The sequence below is a fragment of the Stenella coeruleoalba genome (assembly GCF_951394435.1).
Source record: "Stenella coeruleoalba genome assembly, chromosome: 1".
NCBI classification, from domain to species: Eukaryota; Metazoa; Chordata; class Mammalia; order Artiodactyla; family Delphinidae; genus Stenella; species Stenella coeruleoalba.
In genome coordinates, this window is record NC_137169.1 from 36,427,864 (window position 1) to 36,446,906 (window position 19,043).

Consider the following 19,043-nt stretch of genomic DNA (forward strand, 5'->3'; position numbering starts at 1 on the left):
AGGGAAATATGCCCAATTTGCATTTTTTAAAGAATCTCACATCACTACCTGGAGAATATAGCCAATATTTTGTAATAACTGTAAATGGAGTGTATCCTTTAAAAATTGTATAGAAAATAAAGCGCATTTTATTTTAATGATATAAAAAGAAGACTGTCGCATCACTGTGGAGATTAGGTTGGGGTAAACCCGAAGATCAGTTAAGAGGCTGCTGCAGCAATCCACGTGAGGGATGGGGGTAAACTACAACAGTGGCAGTGGAGATGAAGCTAAATAGACTGATCTGAGGGAGATTTAGGTGGTATAACTGGCAGAACCTGGCAGCAGATGGGATGAGGAGGGCAAGGGAGGGGAATACGTCAACATAGCTCTTGAGTGACTAGGAGAGTGGTAACAGTCACTGAAATAGGACCAACATAGGGAAAGGAGCAGGGGTGAGGGCTTGATGAATTCAGTTTGGGACTTATGGATTTGAAGAGTGTGTGAAACCTACCAAGGAAGACGTCTGTGGTCATTTAATCATATTCTCAGCCTGGGAGGGAGGCCCAGGCTGAAAATATGGATTTGGGAGTCATAAAGTCTACGAATGTAACATGAACTCTTGAAAGTGGTACGTTTCCCCCCTTTTCCCAGTTTTCTTTCTTTAATTCTTTTTAAAACTGTACTTATTAGGTTTTAGGGGTTTTTTTTCAATCATCATCAAATCTTATTTTGAAGAAAAGTTGAGATTAAAATAAATATGTGGCTGTAGTCTCTTGATTAAACATGGCTGCCCCCCTGTATTTCCCCCTACCTCTCAAAACCTTGCTGACTTAACACTAAAGAAATATAAAAGGTATTAAGTTACGAAAGCTCAGAGAAGGAAGCAACAGCAGATGAAAGTCAACAGATATATGGAAGTAGAAGGCAGGTGGGGGAGTGTTACCTGGCTTGAAACATCCTAAGAAGTTCCAGACCAGCTGTCAACCAGGGGAGATTACCAACAAGAAGCAAATCAGTTAACCCAGCTTAATCTCCAAGACGCTTAATGCCTTGGAAGCATGAGTTACTCCAGAAGGTCAGCAGTGAGGTACAGGGCTAATAAACATGGGGGCTTGGCTGGAGTCTGTGTGCAGAGCACTTTGCTGCGGCCCCAGAGCTCTGCTCTCAAAAGCCAAATGGCTACTCTAAACTCTTGCCGCATAAGGAGGAACTCTGGAGGCCTCCATACTCAGGGACTTCAGGCAGGGTTTGAAGGGCAGGGATGAGATACAGGGTGGAAAACTGAGGGATGGAGGGAAGATTTACACACTACATGGTGGCAGCCCTAGTCCCTCCCCCACCCCACCCCCAGGATGCCAGCAGCCAGGCGCTTAGCACCCCTACCCTCTCATCCTCCCTGGGAAAGTAGAAAACTCTTCTCCAGAGGCCCTGAGAACCCCAGGTGGGGAAAAAAGAAAAAAAAAAAAAACCCTCCACTGACTGACATTTGTGAGTTTCTCAATGAAAAGTCTAGTTGTTGCCTGTTAAAGAAATTTTCAAAAACTGAAGGGCACAGGATGGAAGGCTTAGTATAATAACTGAAAAAGACCTGCACCAAGGCATATCATCATACAATTTCAGAAAAGGTTTTCAAAGCATCAAGAGTGAAAAAACAAGCCACAGACAAAGGCACAGAAATCAGAATGATGTCAGATTTCTCAAAAGCAACCCTGGGATGCTCAATCGAGGGAAGCTTGTTCTAACGTGGAATTACACACCCAACCAATCTGACATGAGGTCAGAATACTTTCAGATTTTCAAGGACACAGAAAAAAATTCATGTCTTAGGAAGCTACTGGAGAATGTGATTCAACAAAATGAGAGTAAACCAAAGAGGACGAGGTGGATCCAGGAAATAGGGCAATAGCGAAGACAGGCAAAAGGAAATCCCAGGACAACATTTGTACGCCAAGCTTAGCAAGCAGCCAGTCCAAACTGGAGCAGAAAGACAGAGGGCCTTGGGACAGAGTTCTCCAGGCAGAAGATGGGACTGATCAGTTAGGGGTTGAACATTCAGAAAGATCATTGCTATGTGTTTGGAATATTTGGAAGAAAACAGCTCTAGTACTTAGAAAATTAAACAACTGAAAAAAGAAACAATTATTAACTCCAGGTAAAACCAACTTGTAAGAGAAGGAAAACGTAATAGTAGTTTACAGCTTGAATGAACAGTGTTTATTTACTTGGTCAATAATGTAAACACTAACTATTGATTTAACTATAAATTGTGGAAAACTATATTGTGAGAATGAGGGAAGAAAAATGGGGGTTAGAGGGTGCAAGAGAGCTAATTCCTCAGAATTAGAAATAAATAGTGCCTAAAATTGCCGAACCAAATAATAGTAATGTATTAGTTTGCTAGGGCTGCCATGACAAAGTGGCACAGACCAGATGGCTTAAACAACAGAAATTTATTATCTCACAGTTCTGTACCTCTGATAAAGGTGTCCAAGATCAAGGTGTCACAGGATTGGTTTCTTCTGAGGCCTCTCTCCTTTGCTTGCAGATGGCCACCTTCTGGTGTCTTCAGATGGCCTTCCCTCTTTATGTGTCTGTGTCCTAATCTCCACTTATAAGGATACCAGTTATGTTGGATTAGGGCCCACCCCGATGACTTCATTTTAACTTAATTACCTCTTTAAAGGCCCTATCTCTAAATAGAGTCACATTCTGAGGCACTGGGGATTAGGGCTTGAACATATAGATTTGTTGAATTCAGCCCATAGCAAGTAGTATAAACTCATTATTTGGACAAATAGAAGTAACACCAGAAGAAATAGCCAAAAGAGTTGAAAGTGGTTGCCTCTGGAGTGAGACGGAGGATGGAAAAGGGGGAGGCAGGTACTATTGCTCTTTTACTTTGTCAGGTGGGCAGTGGGGCCTTGAACCCAGTCTGACTCTAAATCTCATGTTCTTCCCCACTGCTACGAGATTTGGAGCTCCTCCAGGCCAGGGCAGTGCGGTGCGCCTCTTCACACCTCCCTCAGCACCTTGCACAGTGCTTTACTATGTATGTACGACTTACAGCTGTATCACTATGACTTTAAAGCTGCCATTTGTCAGTTTTCTTTTCCTGTTTAAGAAAAAAAAGCTGATGGGGAAGACAGATCCAAGGAAACCTCGAGGGGCCATAATATGGAGCGTCCAGCTGAAAGTTTCCCACCCTTGATGTTCTAGAATCGTTGGGTGCATCTCTGATAGCACTTTGAGTTTTGATCCTAGAAACGGTCCATCCACGGCAGGGGAGGGGCACAGGCTGCTTTCCTGCTGTTGGTGGTGTATCAACCCCTCCTTCCTGGGGTCTAGAACAGCCACTCATCCCCATTTTCTTGAGTCCAGTTTGGCCGTTAAAGGTGGCCATGGCCTCTGTAAGTTATTCTCAGACTTAGGGCTGTAATGTCATTCACAATGATTGATGCCTGATCCCATGAGGGCTTTTGGTCATTTCTGTGTTTCGGTTGATCCACAGTTATTCACCTGGCTGTTAAGGCTGACAGGACATTGTAGCTGGCTCCATCCCTGAGGCTACGTGGACGCCCTTCCTGGGAGCACATACCCGGTGTCCTCCGGGGAGCAGTGGAGGTTGGTGTGTACGTCTGTCTGTCTTAGCATGCCTCAATTGCTTCCTGATAAAATTCTGAGAGTTGGGCCCCATCAATATCTCAAATGTGAGGAAACGTTAACTTAGAATCAGTTTTAAGATGTTTCAGACTGTAAAGTCCTTTTAACTATATCTCTGGCGAAGATGTAGAAGTACTTCATGGGACTGTAAATTTCACGTTGAACAGTCTTCGTGAAATACACCTCTCCCCTACACACAAGCTGTTTTCTCCATGTCAATCGTGGCCCTGCAAGTAATGTTTCACAAATATTCTGTAAAGCACAGAAAACCCCATGATAATGTGAAATATGACTTTCACTTGTCTGTTAGAAGAATCACACATGCCTCTCTCCCATCAGCACTAACATTTGTTATGGATAATAACACTTTCCATCACAACTATTTTTGGAAAGCGGGTTTATTTTAAGCCTTCCCTCCCCCACTGAAAACACTCTCCCAAGGACACAGATTCCTACAAATCACAGCCCGTTAATCTAACTATGGAATGAGAACGTTTTCTTCCCACTAACTTTGTTTAAAAGTTGTTTTTACGAGAGTTAGTCTAAAGGCCACAGGTACAAGATTAAGGAGCGTTTTACCTTTCTGGCTGATTGGCGTAGGAGGGGCCTGGGTCTTTAAGGCCCAGTCTCTGATGTTGTATGAGGTGAGGGCTGAGAGAGGCCACGGTTTTAGGCAGCATCTGCATTTCACCTGGAGGCTGTGGTCCTTTTAGTTGCGGGCACCAGCAGAGAAGCCAAAGAGCTAAAGATTTATATTGTATATTCTTAATTCCATGACAACACAGCTGGATCCTCCCTGTTCAAGTAGCAGGTGACCAGTCCTAGAGGTGTATTTTGAACGTCACTACATCCATGAGGGTGACAGAGGCTCACCTTGCCTCCAGATGATTGATGGAAAAGCAAAACTCACAGAGTAACTACAGGCCTTGCATGGTTCTGAATACTTTGGTAACCTGTCTGTTTTCCCTCCTCTGTAGCCAACTTGAGGACTCACTGATCATGACTTCTATCAAGGAGCAGGCAGCAATTAGCCGGCTCTTGAGTTTTTTACAGGATTGGGACAATGCTGGCAAAGTCGCAAGGAGTCACATCCTCAACAATTTCATTGAAACCAACCAAGGCAAGACTGCCCCTGAGCTGGAACAGGAGTTTTCCCAGGGAGCCAGCTTGTTCCTGGTCCGCTTGACCACCTGGCTTAGACTCACGTATCCTTTGCTGAACAGGAAAACAAACAGGCAATCTTCAAAAGAGAAAAGGAACAAAGATAGTCGAGGGAGCTCTTCTCCTGATTCTCAGTCAGATTTTAGAGCAGGACATCTAGTGATCAAAATACCATCCCTGAAGTCAAGAACTCCCTCAGCGTCCCGTCTTCCCAGTCTATAAAGATATCCTCATTCTCACTGCTAACCTCTCTTGCTCCCATCAGAGTTGAAGTGGGTGTTCCTTGTCTAGGACTAATACTCTGTGTTCTGCTTGAATCCCCTCCCATCTCCCCAAGGACTTTATTCGTTCTCTCCTGTAGCCTTCACTTCTGCCTCATTACCAGCTTTTTCATCAGCATTTATGTATGCTCAAATCTCTTCCACCTTAAGATTTTAATTCAATCCTTGTCTGGAACCTATATTCCACCTTGCTTCTGCCCTTCGTGCTGAAGCCTGTTGAAAAGGCTGTTGAACTTCCCCGCCTCCCTTTCTCCTGCACCCACTGCAGCCTGACTTCCGTCCCCTCCACTCCACTGACACAGGTCTTGCCAAGGTTACCAGTGCTTTTCTAATTGTGAAACCCAGTGACCACATCCTCAGACCTTATACAGGACCTCTCAGTGGCGTTTGTCAGCCAACCATTCCCACTTCTCAAAACATTCTTCCCTGAAACTAATGTAATGTTTATGTCAATTTTACCTCAATAAAAAGAGAGAGAGAGAGAGAAGGAAAGCAAAAAGAAGCACATATAGACCATATCACCACACACACACACACACACACACACACACACACTCACACACACTCACACACACTCACACACACACACTTCCTGTGGTTTCTGATACCAGTTCTCTTGATTTTCTCCTTTCTTTCTGTCCATCCTTCTCCTCTTCAGCCATGCCTTAAATGTTGGTGTTTGCCGGCCTCCAGCCACAGCCCTCTTTTCTGCTTGCTCTCAGCTTCTCCCTAAGTGATCTAGCCACTGTCAGGATGTCAACACCACTGCAGTTTGAGGACTCTCAGATGTGTACCCCGCCCATATTTCTCTGGAATCTGAGCTCCATACCTGTTAACCCAGCTGCCACCTCCACTTGTCTCCCACAGACTCTCACGTTTCTGGCTTGGGAAACTAGGCGAATGGGACATCATTACGTGGGAAGAGAATACAAGGAAAGGAGTGAGTCTGGGGGTAGATAAGTTTGATTTGGGACATGTTGTGTTTGAGGTGCCTGTGCTCTGGAGCCCCAGAAGCAGACTTGGGGCTGAAGACAGATTTGGTCCCCATGATGGTGATAATTTGAGTCGTGGGTGGATTTCAGGATATTCCTGCTCCGTATGCCCGTAGCACTCCATGGATTCATCTCAGACCCTTTTCTTATGTATTTTTCTCGTTGCCTGAACCCTCTCCCCTTCCCTAAACCTCCTCTTTATTTAACTAATTTCTACTCCATTATTCAGGTCTCAATCCAAGCATCACTTTCTCAGGAAGCCCTTTTCAGAGCCCCAGACTAGCTTAGGTTCCCCTGTTAAATATACTCAGGGCACTTCCTCTATTTTAATAGTCATAACATCTTGTTATTACCTGCTTAATATCTCTCTTCCCCCACTGGATTGTAAGCTCTACAAGGGCAGGAATTACATCTGTTCTACTCCTCTCTGTATTTCTAACACCTAACACGTGCCTGGCACATAATGGGTACTTAATACATGTTTGTTGAACAACGGAATGAATGAACCAGAGACTCTGAAGCTAAGCACAACTAAAGGCTTAGGTAAACACAGCTCTCTCTTCTTATAGTTAATCATTGATTAAATTATTAATTAGACTCAGGCCTTGAACACAGTCTGACGGGAATCCACTGAATACATCTCTGGGTTAACCCCAATATTCTCAGACATTAGTGTGCATAAAAGAGGTTTAAAATGCAGGTAACCAGTCTGCCTCCCCACCCCACCACCAGGTTTTGATTTAGTAGATTAAGGATGGGTCCCTGGACTCTTTATTTTTCTTTTCTTTTTTAAAATTAATTAATTTATTTTATTTTTTTTATTAGAATAAAATTGCTTTACAATGTTGTGTTAGTTTCTGCTGTACAATGAAATGAATCAGCTATATGTATAGCTATATCCCCTCCCTCTTGGACCTCCCTCCCAAGCCCCCCCATCCCACCCATCTAGGTCATCACAGAGCACTGAGCTGAGCTCTCTGTGCTGTACAGCAGGTTCCCACTAGGTATCTGGGTTTTTTGTTTGTTTGTTTTGTTTTGGCTGCATTGGGTCTTCGTTGCTGCGCACGGGCTTTCTCTAGTTGCGGCGAGCAGGGCTACTCTTCATTGCGGTGTGCAGACTTCTCTTTGCGGTGGCTTCTGCTGCGGAGCATGGGCTCTAGGTGTGCGGGCTCAGTAGTTGTGACACGCAGGTTCAGTAGTTGTGGCTCGTAGGCTCTAGAGCGCAGGCTCAGTAATTGTGGCACACTGGCTTAGTTGCTCCGCAGCATGTGGGATCTTCCCGGACCAGGGCTCGAACCCATGTCCCATGCGTTGGCAGGCGAATTCTTAACCATTGTGCCACCAGGGAAGCCCAGCTATCTGTTTTACACATGGTAGTGTATTTATGTCAAACCTAATCTCCCAATTCATCCCACCCTCCCCTCCCCGCTCTGTGTCCTCATATCCGTTCTCTATATCTATGTCTCTCCTCCTGCCCTACAAATAGGTTCATCTGTACCATTTTTCTAGATTCCACATATATGCGTTAATATACGGTATTTGTTTTTCTCTTTCTGACTTACTTCACTCTGTATGACAGACTCTAGGTCCATCCACATCTCTACAAATGACCCAATCTTGTTCCTTTTTATGGCTGAGTAATATTCCATTGTGTATATGTACCACATCTTCTTTATCCATTCATCTATCATTGGACATTTAGATTGTTTCCATATCCTGACTATTGTAAATAGTGCTGCAATGAACATTGCGGTGCATGTGTCCTTTTGAATTATGGTTTTCTCAGGGTATATGCCCAGTAGTGGGATTGCTGGGTCATATGGTAGTTCTATTTTTAGTTTTTTAAGGAACCTCCATACTGTTCTCCATAGTGGCTGTATCAACTTAGATTCCCACCAACAGTGCAAAAGGGTTCCCTTTTCTCCACACCCTCTCCAGCATTTATTGTTTGTAGATTTTTGATGATGGCCATTCTGACCAGCGTGAGGTGATACCCCATTGTAGTTTTGATTTGCATTTCTCTAATAATTAGTGATGTTGAGCATCTTTTCATATGCCTCTTGGCCATCTGTATGTCAGGACTCTTTAGTTTTCAAAAGAGCCCTGGGGGGCTTCCCTGGTGGCGCAGTGGTTGAGAGTCCGCCTGCCGATGCAGGGGACACGGGTTCGTGCCCCAGTCTGGGAAGATCCCACATGCCGCGGAGCGGCTGGGCCCGTGGGCCATGGCCGCTGAGCCTGCACATCCGGAGCCTGTGCTCCGCAACGGGAGAGGCCACAACAGTGAGAGGCCCGCGTACTGCAAAAAAAAAAAAAAAAAAAAAGAGCCCTGGGTTGACTCTGATGCCAGTGGTCCACAAGTGGTGCTTTGAAAAACATCAGGATCTACAATCTGGCTTTGTCCCCATAACTCATGACACTAACCTCACCAAAATGTTGTCACTAACTTGACAACATTTTCCACTCGACCAAAGGGTGACGTGAGTGAGGCAGTGTCAGATCCTAGCTTTATTTAAAACTTTGATATTTTATTCATTGTGTATTTTTATATTATTTTTTCTTTTTTTAATAATGCAGGAAATATTATTTAGTTACTGAGATTTTAATGCCCCCTTAAATTTCATACCTGAGGGAATTCCCTGACAGTCCAGTGGTTAGGACTCCTCGCTTTCACTGCCAAGGACCCGGGTTCAATCCCAGGTCAGGGAACTAAAATCCCACAAGCCACGTGGCCAAAAAAAAAAAAAGTTAATACCTTAAGCAAGTGAGTCACTCGCCTCACACCCTGGTCCCAGCCCTGCTTGACCACTGCCCTTTCTAAAGCTTTCCTCTCTGGACTTCCCTGGTGGTCCATTGGTTGAGACTCCACACTCCCAATGCAGGGGGCCCAGGTTTGATCCCTGGTCTGGGAACTAGATCCTGTATCCATGCTGCAACTAAGAGTCCGCCTGCCACAACCAAGAAGTCCACACGCCGCAACTAAAAAGATCCCACGTGCAGCAACTAAAGATCCCGCATGCCGCAACGAAGATCCCATGTGCCACAACTAAGACCCGACACAGCCAAATAAATAAATAAATAAATATTTTTAAAAATAAAAAGTAAAAAAAAAAAAAAGCTCTCCTCTTCTCCCCCTTCTCCCATCACCGTTTCTCAGTCACTGTTGCAGGGTCTTTCCTACCACCCCTTAAATATTAGTGTTTCTAAGATTTCTGTGTTCAGCCCTCTTCTTTTTAAATTTAATTTAATTAATTAATTAATTTATTTTTGGCTGCATTGGGTCTTCGTTGCTGCGTGCGGGCTTTCTCTAGTTGCAGAGAGCTGGGGCTACTCTTCATTGCGGTGTGAGGGCTTCTCATTGCGGTGGCTTCGCTTGTTGCGGAGCACAGGCTCTAGGGCACGAGGACTCAGTAGTTGTGGTGCATGGGTTTAGTTGCTCCGCGGCATGTGGGATCTTCCCTAACCAGGGCTCGAACCCGTGTCCCCTGCATTGGCAGGCGGATTCGTAACTGCTGCACCACCAGGGAAGCCCAAGCCCTCTTCTTTTCTTACTCAATCATTGCACTTGTTAACTGAGGCATCGTACCATTCTTCTCCATGTCCTAAGTGCTAATCAGAGCACCCAACATTTAGTGCACACTCAGCCAATGTTTATTAAATGAGCCACGCTTTTTTTTTTTTTTGGCCACGCTGCGTGGCTCGTGGGATCTCAGTTCCCGACCAGAGATTGAACCCAGACCACAGCAGTGAAAGCCCAGAATCCTAACCATTAGGCCACCAGGGAACTCCCAAACCACACTTTTAATATACAGTTGTATATTCAGTTTCTACACCTGGAATTATTCATAATTTCCTAACTTTTTGTGACCTTGTCATACAGGAGAGAAAAGAGACTGGCTGAAGAGACATAGCATTTTGAATCAGTGACCACCCCCACTTCTCCTCCCCACCCCTCCAGTTACGGTGGATTTTGAAGGAAAACAAATCAATATAGTATCATTATGTTTTGTAAAATTGACTGCCACCTAATCCCACATTAGCTTCAAACCCCTTTTTTAAACTTGAACTTCTAGAACCAATCAGTAAAACTAAAGATTTATATATTATAATAACAAAAATTATTAGTTACCATGTACTGAGTCTTTTTATGCTCTAGGCACTGAACTCTGTGTACAGCACAAATATCTCATTTGAGCCTAACACCAGGCCTAATAGGTATTGGTATCATTCCCCCAACCACCATTTTTTTTTTTTTTTTTTGGCCTCACCGCGAGGCATGTGGGATCTTAGTTCCCCGACCAAGGATCAAACTTGCAGCCCCTGCAATGGAAGCATGGAGTCCCAACCACTGGACCACCAGGGAATTCAGTATCATCCCATTTTATAGATTAGAAAGATGAGCCTTGAAAAGGTTGAATAATTTACTAGCAGGTGGCAGAGATAAGGATTAAAATGGGTGGTCTGGCTCCAAAGCCCATACACCATCCAGGCGACTTCAGTGAATCCCTGCCACGGTCCCACCTCCAACACCATCTGTGTCAATAGCCCACTCCCTCCCTCTGTTCGTCTGTAGGCAGGAAGGGCTGACAGTAAGAAGCAGGACTCTGAGTTAGGCTGCCTAGGTTCAAATCCCAGTTCCATCAGTTAACCTTGGGACCATGATCAGGTCCTTAAACTGTCTGAGATTGTTTCCTCATGAAGGAAGTGGAAATACTGATAGCACCCACTGCAGGGTGCGCTGAGGGTTAAATGAGACAATGCCAGCGAAGCAGTTAGCACAGTGCCTGGCACACAATAAATGCTTAGTACTTGTCAGCTACTGCTGATATCGTGGCAAACTTCTGGAACTAATTGCTGGAAATAATGGGCCAGAAATATGTATAATGAAGTGGTTATGAAAATAAGGCTAGCCTGGGACAGAGGAAAAAGAAGGTGACGAAAGTCAGTCAACCTCGCTGCTAGCTGAAGAAAAGAGGCGCTGAGAAGGCATGGAGGCAGAAATGGGGGCTGGGGTTTCAGAGGAGCTGAGTGGTGGGCTGATAGCCTGGCCCCCAGCTAAAACGGCAACAGGCAGGGGAGCCTGGCTCCAGAGCAAACACTGTTTTTGCAGTAAAGAGCCTTTTCTAATGAGCCAATCTGTCTCTACTTCTATTGGCATCCTGGGAACCAGGGTGCAGCCGAGATAATTTGCCTCATGCACCCTCCCTCCCCAACAAAGCACCATTACCTCCAACCCATTACATTAGCCTTTATCAGTCTTGGAAGCTTTCAGTCATCCTCCATGAGCTGCAATAATTTCAGCTAATTTCTTAAGTGTTCTAAGAGCCTGTGATGTGTTATGAGCCTAGTAATTGTTGACTGGTTCCTTTTCTGTTGTGGCTTGATTTCATACCTTGTATCCGAGCTGAAGCGTGCTCTGGGTGCTTTATTACAACGAAGCTTTTTGCAAAAGCTCGCATTAAAAAATAACATTAAGTACTGGAGTTGTTTTAAATCAGAGTTTAATTTTTCCACCATCTCCTGTTGTTCTTATTAGGAAGACACACAATTCTTCATAAAGATAGTGACCTCCATTATAAAGCTTTGAGCAAGTACAAAATTGAGAATTAATGATGAAGCTGATTATTTTTAGAGAAGTCCAAGAATGAGGCATAAAGTAATGAACTGGGCTGAGCCCAAGGGTGCAATGGTCACGGCACAGAGAAGCTTCGGAAATTGACCCCCAGCTTTCTTCATGCACCCTCCATTCATCAGCGCCTCTTACTCTCTAGAGAGCATGTTAGAGACAAAGTGGCTGAACTACCCCAGAAGAGCTTTCTGGAGAACCATGAACATGCCTGCCACCACCACCCATGCCCCTACCCCTTCAGCCTAGTGGCCCCTCTCAGATAAAGGATACAATTCAGCTGTTGGTCATCCTGGGCCATAGATGGTATCAGGGATCAGACACAGGATGGAAAACCACCCTGAAATTCACTCTTTAACTTGTCGTACAGCTACATGACTGGCTCACGTTTAGATAAGCTGCTCAGGTCCATTGGCATCTTCTTATCAGCTGTAAGCAGGTGAGTTCTGTTCTAGCGAAATTCTGGGGTCTCAGTTGCCTACCTGACTCATGGTATCCTTGACATTCACACCACATGGGACCTTAGCTTCTAGTTATCAGTGGGTACCTAGTAGCCCTCAGGTTGGACCCAGAGGTGGTGGCAGCTGTGGTCCTGGTCTAGTTGCTCCTCCATCCCATGTTCTCCATTGATACTTTGCTAGTCAGCACCCTCTTGGTTGTGAATTACAGAAAACCGACTCATACTGGACCAGGAAAAAGTAGAAATTATTAGACTACTTAACTGAAATGTCCAGAGAGTGGAAATCTATATTTCAGGCCTGACTATATCCAGGGGCTCAAAAAATGTCATCAGTACTTGTTCTCTCCCACTTTTTCTCCATTTCTCAGTACTTGGTCTCTCCCGCTTTTTCTCCATTTCTCAGTATTTGGTCTGTCCCGCGTTTTCTCCATTTCTCAGTATTTGGTCTGTCCCGCTTTTTCTCCATTTCTCAGTATTTGGTCTGTCCCGCTTTTCCACCATTTCTCAGTATTTGGTCTGTCCCGCTTTTTCTCCATTTCTCCGTATTTGGTCTGTCCCGCTTTTTCTCCATTTCTCAGTGCTTGGTCTGTCCCGCTTTTTCTCCATTTCTCAGTATTTGGTCTGTCCCGCTTTTCCACCATTTCTCAGTACTTGGTCTTTCCCGCTTTTCCACCATTTCTCAGTACTTGGTCTGTCCCGCTTTTTCTCCATTTCTCAGCTCTGTTTTCCTCTGTATTCATAGGCCTCCATGTGTTGTAGTCCTCAGTACTCCAGACATGCATCCCTCTAGCTCAGTCACACCAAAAAGAGAACATGTATTTCCCAAGTGTTCCCAAGAAAGTCCCAGGTTTTGAGCCTCATTGGACCAACTTAGGTCACATGCCTGGCCCCAAACCAATTACTGCAGCCAGAAGGATGACACACCTTCACCTGCTTACCCTCCCAAAACCACATGGCTCGTGAGTGGTGGAGGGGTGATCTCCCACGGGACAGTTGAGATGCCCTTTCAAGAAGAAGAGACACAGATGCCGGAAATCCAAGCACAGGAAATGGCCATTGTATTTAACTTTTGTATCCGCATTTCCTTCCGGAAGGAAGAATTTCCAAACTATTGTGTCACTTTACCCACAAACATTTCCTGGGTAGAAGGAGTATATGAAGAAAGGTCCTTGAGATCCCTTAGAAAGGTTAGTGTCAAGGAACTTGACAATGTCTTATTTCTACTTTTCTATCCCTCTGGACAGTAATCGATATCTCATAGAATTTCTTGAGGTTGGAGGGGCCCTAACACTCTTGGAAATACTTGCACTGAAGGAGATCGAGGAGGAGGACAAGAAGGAATCCATCAGGCTACTTCAGGTTATCTCAAACTCTGGCAGAAAGTACAAGGAGCTCATCTGTGAAAGCTATGGTGGGTACCACGTAGAACGAGAGTGTCACTTCTCCTGTCTCCCTGGGGGCTGCCCCCAGCACTGCTAGAGGAAAACGCATCACGGACCTGGTTGCACAGGAAGCGTTCTGTAGGGTGGACCCACTTAGCTCCTGTCTGGATCACCACCGGAAGACCCAGAGTTACGATTGTCTCGATTTATCTTTTGCTCAAATCTTTCCATGGTGGTTTTGGAAATACTTCATTTCAAGTATATCCTGTTTCGTGCATCCATTCAACAAAGATTTGTTGAGCCATTTATGAATAACTCTAGAAATAAGATTGAACTAAAAGCGTTGAATATGTGTGCTAGGTATACGCTAAGGTGCTGGGAACACAAAGATGAATAAAATACAGTCCTTGTCCTCAAAGAGCTTACAGTGCCATGAGAAAAGGAAATAACCCGGTAATTTTAGTATGTCCCACCAAGTGGTCTGCTTGAGGTGTGCACAGGAGATGCCATCCCCCACGCATCCCTCTTTAAAGCACTTCCCTCACTGCTCTTCCGTCATTTATCCCCCATGGCCTCTCTGAGCCTCGGTGTATTTATCCTAAAAAGGGACCAACACCTCCCTCTCAGTGTAGTTTCCAGGGCTAAATAAGGTAGTATTTGTCAAAAAACATTTAGTGCTGAGCGCTATCTATGTGTTAGTTATCATACAGCAATCAAAAGTGCAAGTTTTATTTGTGCATTTTGCAGAGCCATTTTAAATTTTAAAACAGATTTTGACAACATGCCTACGTGGAAACAAAATCCCCCAGCCACCTAGGCACGAGGTGAAAACAGTAGCGATGCAACATGAGAACAGAGCCTCGATTTTGCTTTGACTGGACAGGCCTGGTTAAATACATCTTAATCCTATTCCCTCATATTATGTAGCCTTGAGTAAGGATTATTTTCATAAACCCCTTCCAGTTTAGCATTTCCTCTCTCCTTTGCTCAGGGGTACGATCCATAGCAGAGTTCTTGGCAAAGTCTAAGTCAGAAGAGACCCAGGAAGAAGTGCAGGTTCTGCTGGAGTCTTTGATCCACAGTAATCCCAAGTATCGGAATCAAGTGTACAGAGGCCTAATAGCTTTGCTGCCCTGTGCGTCCCCGAAAGCTCAGCAGCTGTCCCTGCAGACCCTCAGGACTGCCCAGGTGAGCCCAGGCTGCATGCTCCGGTGGTTCTGATTCCAACTCAGTCATCTGACAACTACCTTCCACAGTTGCACTCCACGCAAGCATGAGAAACAGAGCTCAGCCTCCCACTGCGTGTCTGCTGCTACATCAGCGTTACTTCCAGAAGGCCAGGGCAGGGCAGAGAGTTCGTGTCTCCCAGCAGAGTGATTTGTCCTGTTTGCTTAAGGATCAGAAAGACGTTGGCAGACTTAAAAGTGGTGGAGACAAGCAGCAAGGTTGATGAAAGGACCGTAGAAAAGATTAAAGGAGTCAGTTTGGTAGGGAAAGAATCCTGGTGCATTTGTAGGCAGCATGTAAGTGAAGAAAGAAGCCAGATCTCCGGTGCTTGGGAAACCTCCATTTCTCTCGTTGTCTTCTGCCTTCCTCTCGGTGCCCTAGAATGCAGCAAAGTCAGCTTTGGGGCACGGCGACCACACGAAGACACCATGCAAGGAGGGAATAGAGGCTCCAAGAGAGGTTTTGAGATGAACCATCGAAAGCTCTCAGTAGTACAGCTCCAGGAAGGGCTGGAGGCAGGGAGGCAGTTAAGAGACCAAAGGGATGATACGGCCTGAACCATGGCAGGAGAAATCGAGGTGACCAGGTTGGACAGACATTTCGGAGGCAGAGTGTATGGGACTTGGGGCAGTAAAAGAAAAGGAGTCAAGGGCTTCCCTGGTGGCGCAGTGGTTGAGAGTCCGCCTGCCGATGCAGGGGACGCGGGTTCGTGCCCTGGTCCGGGAGGATCCCACATGCCGCGGAGCGGCTGGGCCCGTGAGCCATGGCCGCTGAGCCTGCATGTCTGGAGCCTGTGCTCGGCAACAGGAGAGGCCACAACAGTGAGAGGCCCGCGTACCGCAAAAACAAAAACAAAAAAAGAAAAGGAGTCAAGAAGATGCCAGCTTTGGACTTAGACTACGGGGTGAGTTGTGTGCCACCAAGAGAACAGGAAAAACGGATCTGATTTAGGTTTTGACCCAATAAACTTGATGAGCCTTGGTGGCTCCCAAGTGCCCATCTCAGGAGAAGGCCAAGCTGGTTGCAGAAGATGTAGATGGATGACTTGTGCAAAACATACTGAACCCTGAGCTCCCCTCCTGTAGAATTTGACAGCTTTCGGGTGGCCTTTAAGTTTCCCCCAGGCAATTCTGATTCCTAGCTCAGTTGAGGAATCACTGCTCGGGACGTGTAGTAGAGATGCCCACAGGACAGTAGAAAATAAAAGTCTGAGGCTCCAGAGAGAGATCCGAGATGAAGATGGCAGTTTGGAGTTCATGAACAGAGAAGTGATATCCGAAAGAGTAGAAATCAGTAAGATCAGCCAGGTAGAATACGCCAAGTACGAAGAGAAGGAGCACTGCCAGCATTTAAGAGATGAGCTGAGGAAGAAGATCAGCAAAACATCTGATTATCATTATTGTTTCCAGTTTCCGTTTATTAAGCGCCTCCTACATGCCAGGCACTGTGCTCAGGGCTTGCTTACACTGTTTCCTTTAGTCTTCACAGAGGCTGATGGCGACAGGTATTATCATCCCCATTTTAAAGGTGATGCTAACAAGCTTTAGGAGGGTGTTCAGTGACTTATTCAAGGCCACACACTAAGTAGAAGGTATATACCAAGTGAACATTAAAATCCAACTCTAACTCCAGAGTCTTCTTTCCATATACCACTCTGCCTCCTTGAAAAAGAATGATGGCAGGGGGTGGGGGTGGGATGAATTGGGAGATTGGGATTGACATGTATACACTGATGTGTATAAAATGGATGACTAATAAGAAAAAATAAATAAATAAATAATAAACATTAAAAAAGAAAAAGAATGATAAGCCATAAAAAGAAAAGAGGAAAACACAGGGCTGTGAAAAGTAAGGGAGAAGAGTTTCAAGAAGAAGGACATGGACTTCCCTGGTGGCGCAGTGGTTAAGAATCCACCTGCCAACACAGGGAACAGGGGTTCAATCCCTGGTCCGGGAAGATCCCACATGCCAAGGAGCAACTAAGACCTTGTACCACAACTACTGAAGCCCTGGCACCTAGAGCCTGTGCTCCCCAACAAGAGAAGCCACCGCAATGAGTAGGCCCTGCTGTCCACAACTAGAGAAAGCCCACGCACAGCAACGAAGACCCAACACAGCCAAAAATTAATTAATTTTTAAAAAATCAAAGTAGAAGGACATGATCAGTTGGCTCAAATACAGCAGAGAGATTCAGTGCAGGTAGAACAGAAAGCTGAGCTCAACAGGAAAAGTTTTGGTGAATTAGGGGACTGTCCGATGGCAGGAAAAATTAAATTACAGCCACCTGTCAAAGGATGCATGGAGGATGAAGAAGTAACTTCCCCTGGGAAGCTTAGGTGTAAAGGGGGAAAGAGCAGTAGCAAGAGGAGACAGAGTTGAAGGACGGTTGCTTTCAATCTGGGTGATCTTGAGAATGTTTAATGCCAAAAGACAGGAACCAGTGCACGGGTAGAAGACACAGGAGGGTTGCCTGATTAGCTGAGATCCTGAGAGAGAGAAGATTTAGGATTTTGGATGAGTTCCCCTCTCTCCAGCCTGTGCCTGTCTTCCCTGCAGCCAAGATAGCCGACTTGTCCCTGCACCTCTAGCAGTGGCCAGCTAGCCTCCACCGAGTGCCTCCTGAGCCAGAGGGTTCAGTGGCAACCTCGGCAGAGTCTCTGGAGATTCCTGGCTGCCCGTCTCCACCCCTCCTCTCCAGAAGAAATTAACTTCGGACTTCCCTGCTGGCGCAGTGGTTGGGAATCCGCCTGCCAAATGCAGGGGACACGGGTTCAATCCCTGGTCCTGGAGGATCCCGCGTGCCACAACTGCTGGTCCTGCGCGCCTGGAGCCCGTGCTCCGCAGCTGGGGAGGCCACCACGGTGGGAGGCCTGCGTACCGCGGCGAGGAGTGGCCCCCGCTCGCCACAACTAGAGAGGGCCCACGCGCAGCAACGAAGACCCAACGCTGGCAAAATAATTAATTAATTTTTAAAAAGAGAGAGAGAGAGCTCTCCCTCCTTACTAGTATGCAAAAAAATTGACTATAATGTTAAAAAAAAAAAAAAAGAAAGAAACTAACCTCTCGGGTGCGGGGCCAGGGCCCAGTGACTCACTGCTGGCCCCCTCTCCCCATTCAGCTAAGGCTGCCCGGCTGTTTGGAAGTCAGCTTTTCACTTCTCCCAGGTGGACTAGACGGAAAGGAAAGAGTAACCACCTTGTCCTGCTGTCTTTCTTGCCAGTCGATCATCGGGACAACACACCCCGGCATTGTGGACTGCGTGCTGAAGGTGCTGCGCACTGTGCACCCGGAAGTCCAGTATGAAGGTAGGGGAGGCGGCTGGGTCTGCTGCAGACGGCACAAGGTGGCCACGAGAACTAGGCAGCTTTGCTCTGAGACGTTTTCTCCCATTCACAAAGAGCCTTAGTGAGCGTCCTAGGCAGCCTCGGCAGACGGAAGGTGCTGGCTCTGTGCTGATGGGCAAGTTATTCAGAAAACGACAGTCACATTCTGGGCCTGGAATCAGCCACATGCTCTAGCAGTTGTTAGAATGTGCCTGGGTCCAGAGCTGGCTCTCGTTCCCAGACTTATGTGGCATTTCCCCTCCAAACAGAAATCACCCTGAGGACTCTTCTTCTAAGAAACCAGATTGGGTAATGGTAGTATTAATAAGTTTTCATTTATTGAGTATGCCTATGTGCCAGCCACTTCCCATGCATTGCTCCATTTAATTCTCAAAATAACCACAAGAGTACAGATTCTGGTACATATTAGGTATTCAGATGTTCAAATGAATGAATGGTGGGGGTTGGCATTTTTATGTTTTTTGAGCTACAGCACTGAAGCACGGAGAGATTAAGTATGCTTCCCAAAGTCACACAGCTGACCAGATTCAAACCAGATCTGTCTGACTCCAAAGCCTGTGCTTTTAACATGCAGCACATGGCAGGTGTTTCCAGGATGTTATTTCCTTCCCTGCTCTTCCGATGGTTCAGAGGAGGGAGATTCTGTTTTCAACAGGAGAGATCAAGGAAGGGTTCTCTGGGAAGGTGGTATTTGAGCTGAGCCTTGAAAAATGGGAAGGTAGAAAGCAGAGAAGGGCATTCTGGAAAGGGGAATGGTGTAAAGGAAGGCCCAGACACAGGGAAGTACAAGATGTGTCTGGGGAGTGGCATGGAGATCATTTGGTGGAGGTTTGGTAGTGGTCTCGGTCTAGGAAGACCTAGGAGGGTAGGCCAGGACCAGATCATGGAGCACCTTGAACGCCAGATGGAATAGCAGGCCAGAGCCACAGGG

The 19,043-nt window shown here is 45.9% G+C and overlaps 1 protein-coding gene across 1 annotated transcript in view; it reads left to right on the plus strand.

Annotated features, from left to right (window-relative positions):
- ARMH1 (armadillo like helical domain containing 1) overlaps positions 1-19,043 on the plus strand; it is a 47,500-nt gene that overhangs the window by 10,072 nt on the left and 18,385 nt on the right. Inside the window, exons 2-7 of the mRNA XM_079917561.1 lie at positions 3,491-3,603; positions 4,620-4,847; positions 12,070-12,138; positions 13,404-13,570; positions 14,533-14,729; positions 17,989-18,073. Coding sequence (XP_079773687.1) covers positions 4,642-4,847; positions 12,070-12,138; positions 13,404-13,570; positions 14,533-14,729; positions 17,989-18,073 — 724 coding nt within the window. The 5' untranslated portion in view covers positions 3,491-3,603; positions 4,620-4,641. The remainder of the gene's footprint in view (positions 1-3,490; positions 3,604-4,619; positions 4,848-12,069; positions 12,139-13,403; positions 13,571-14,532; positions 14,730-17,988; positions 18,074-19,043) is intronic.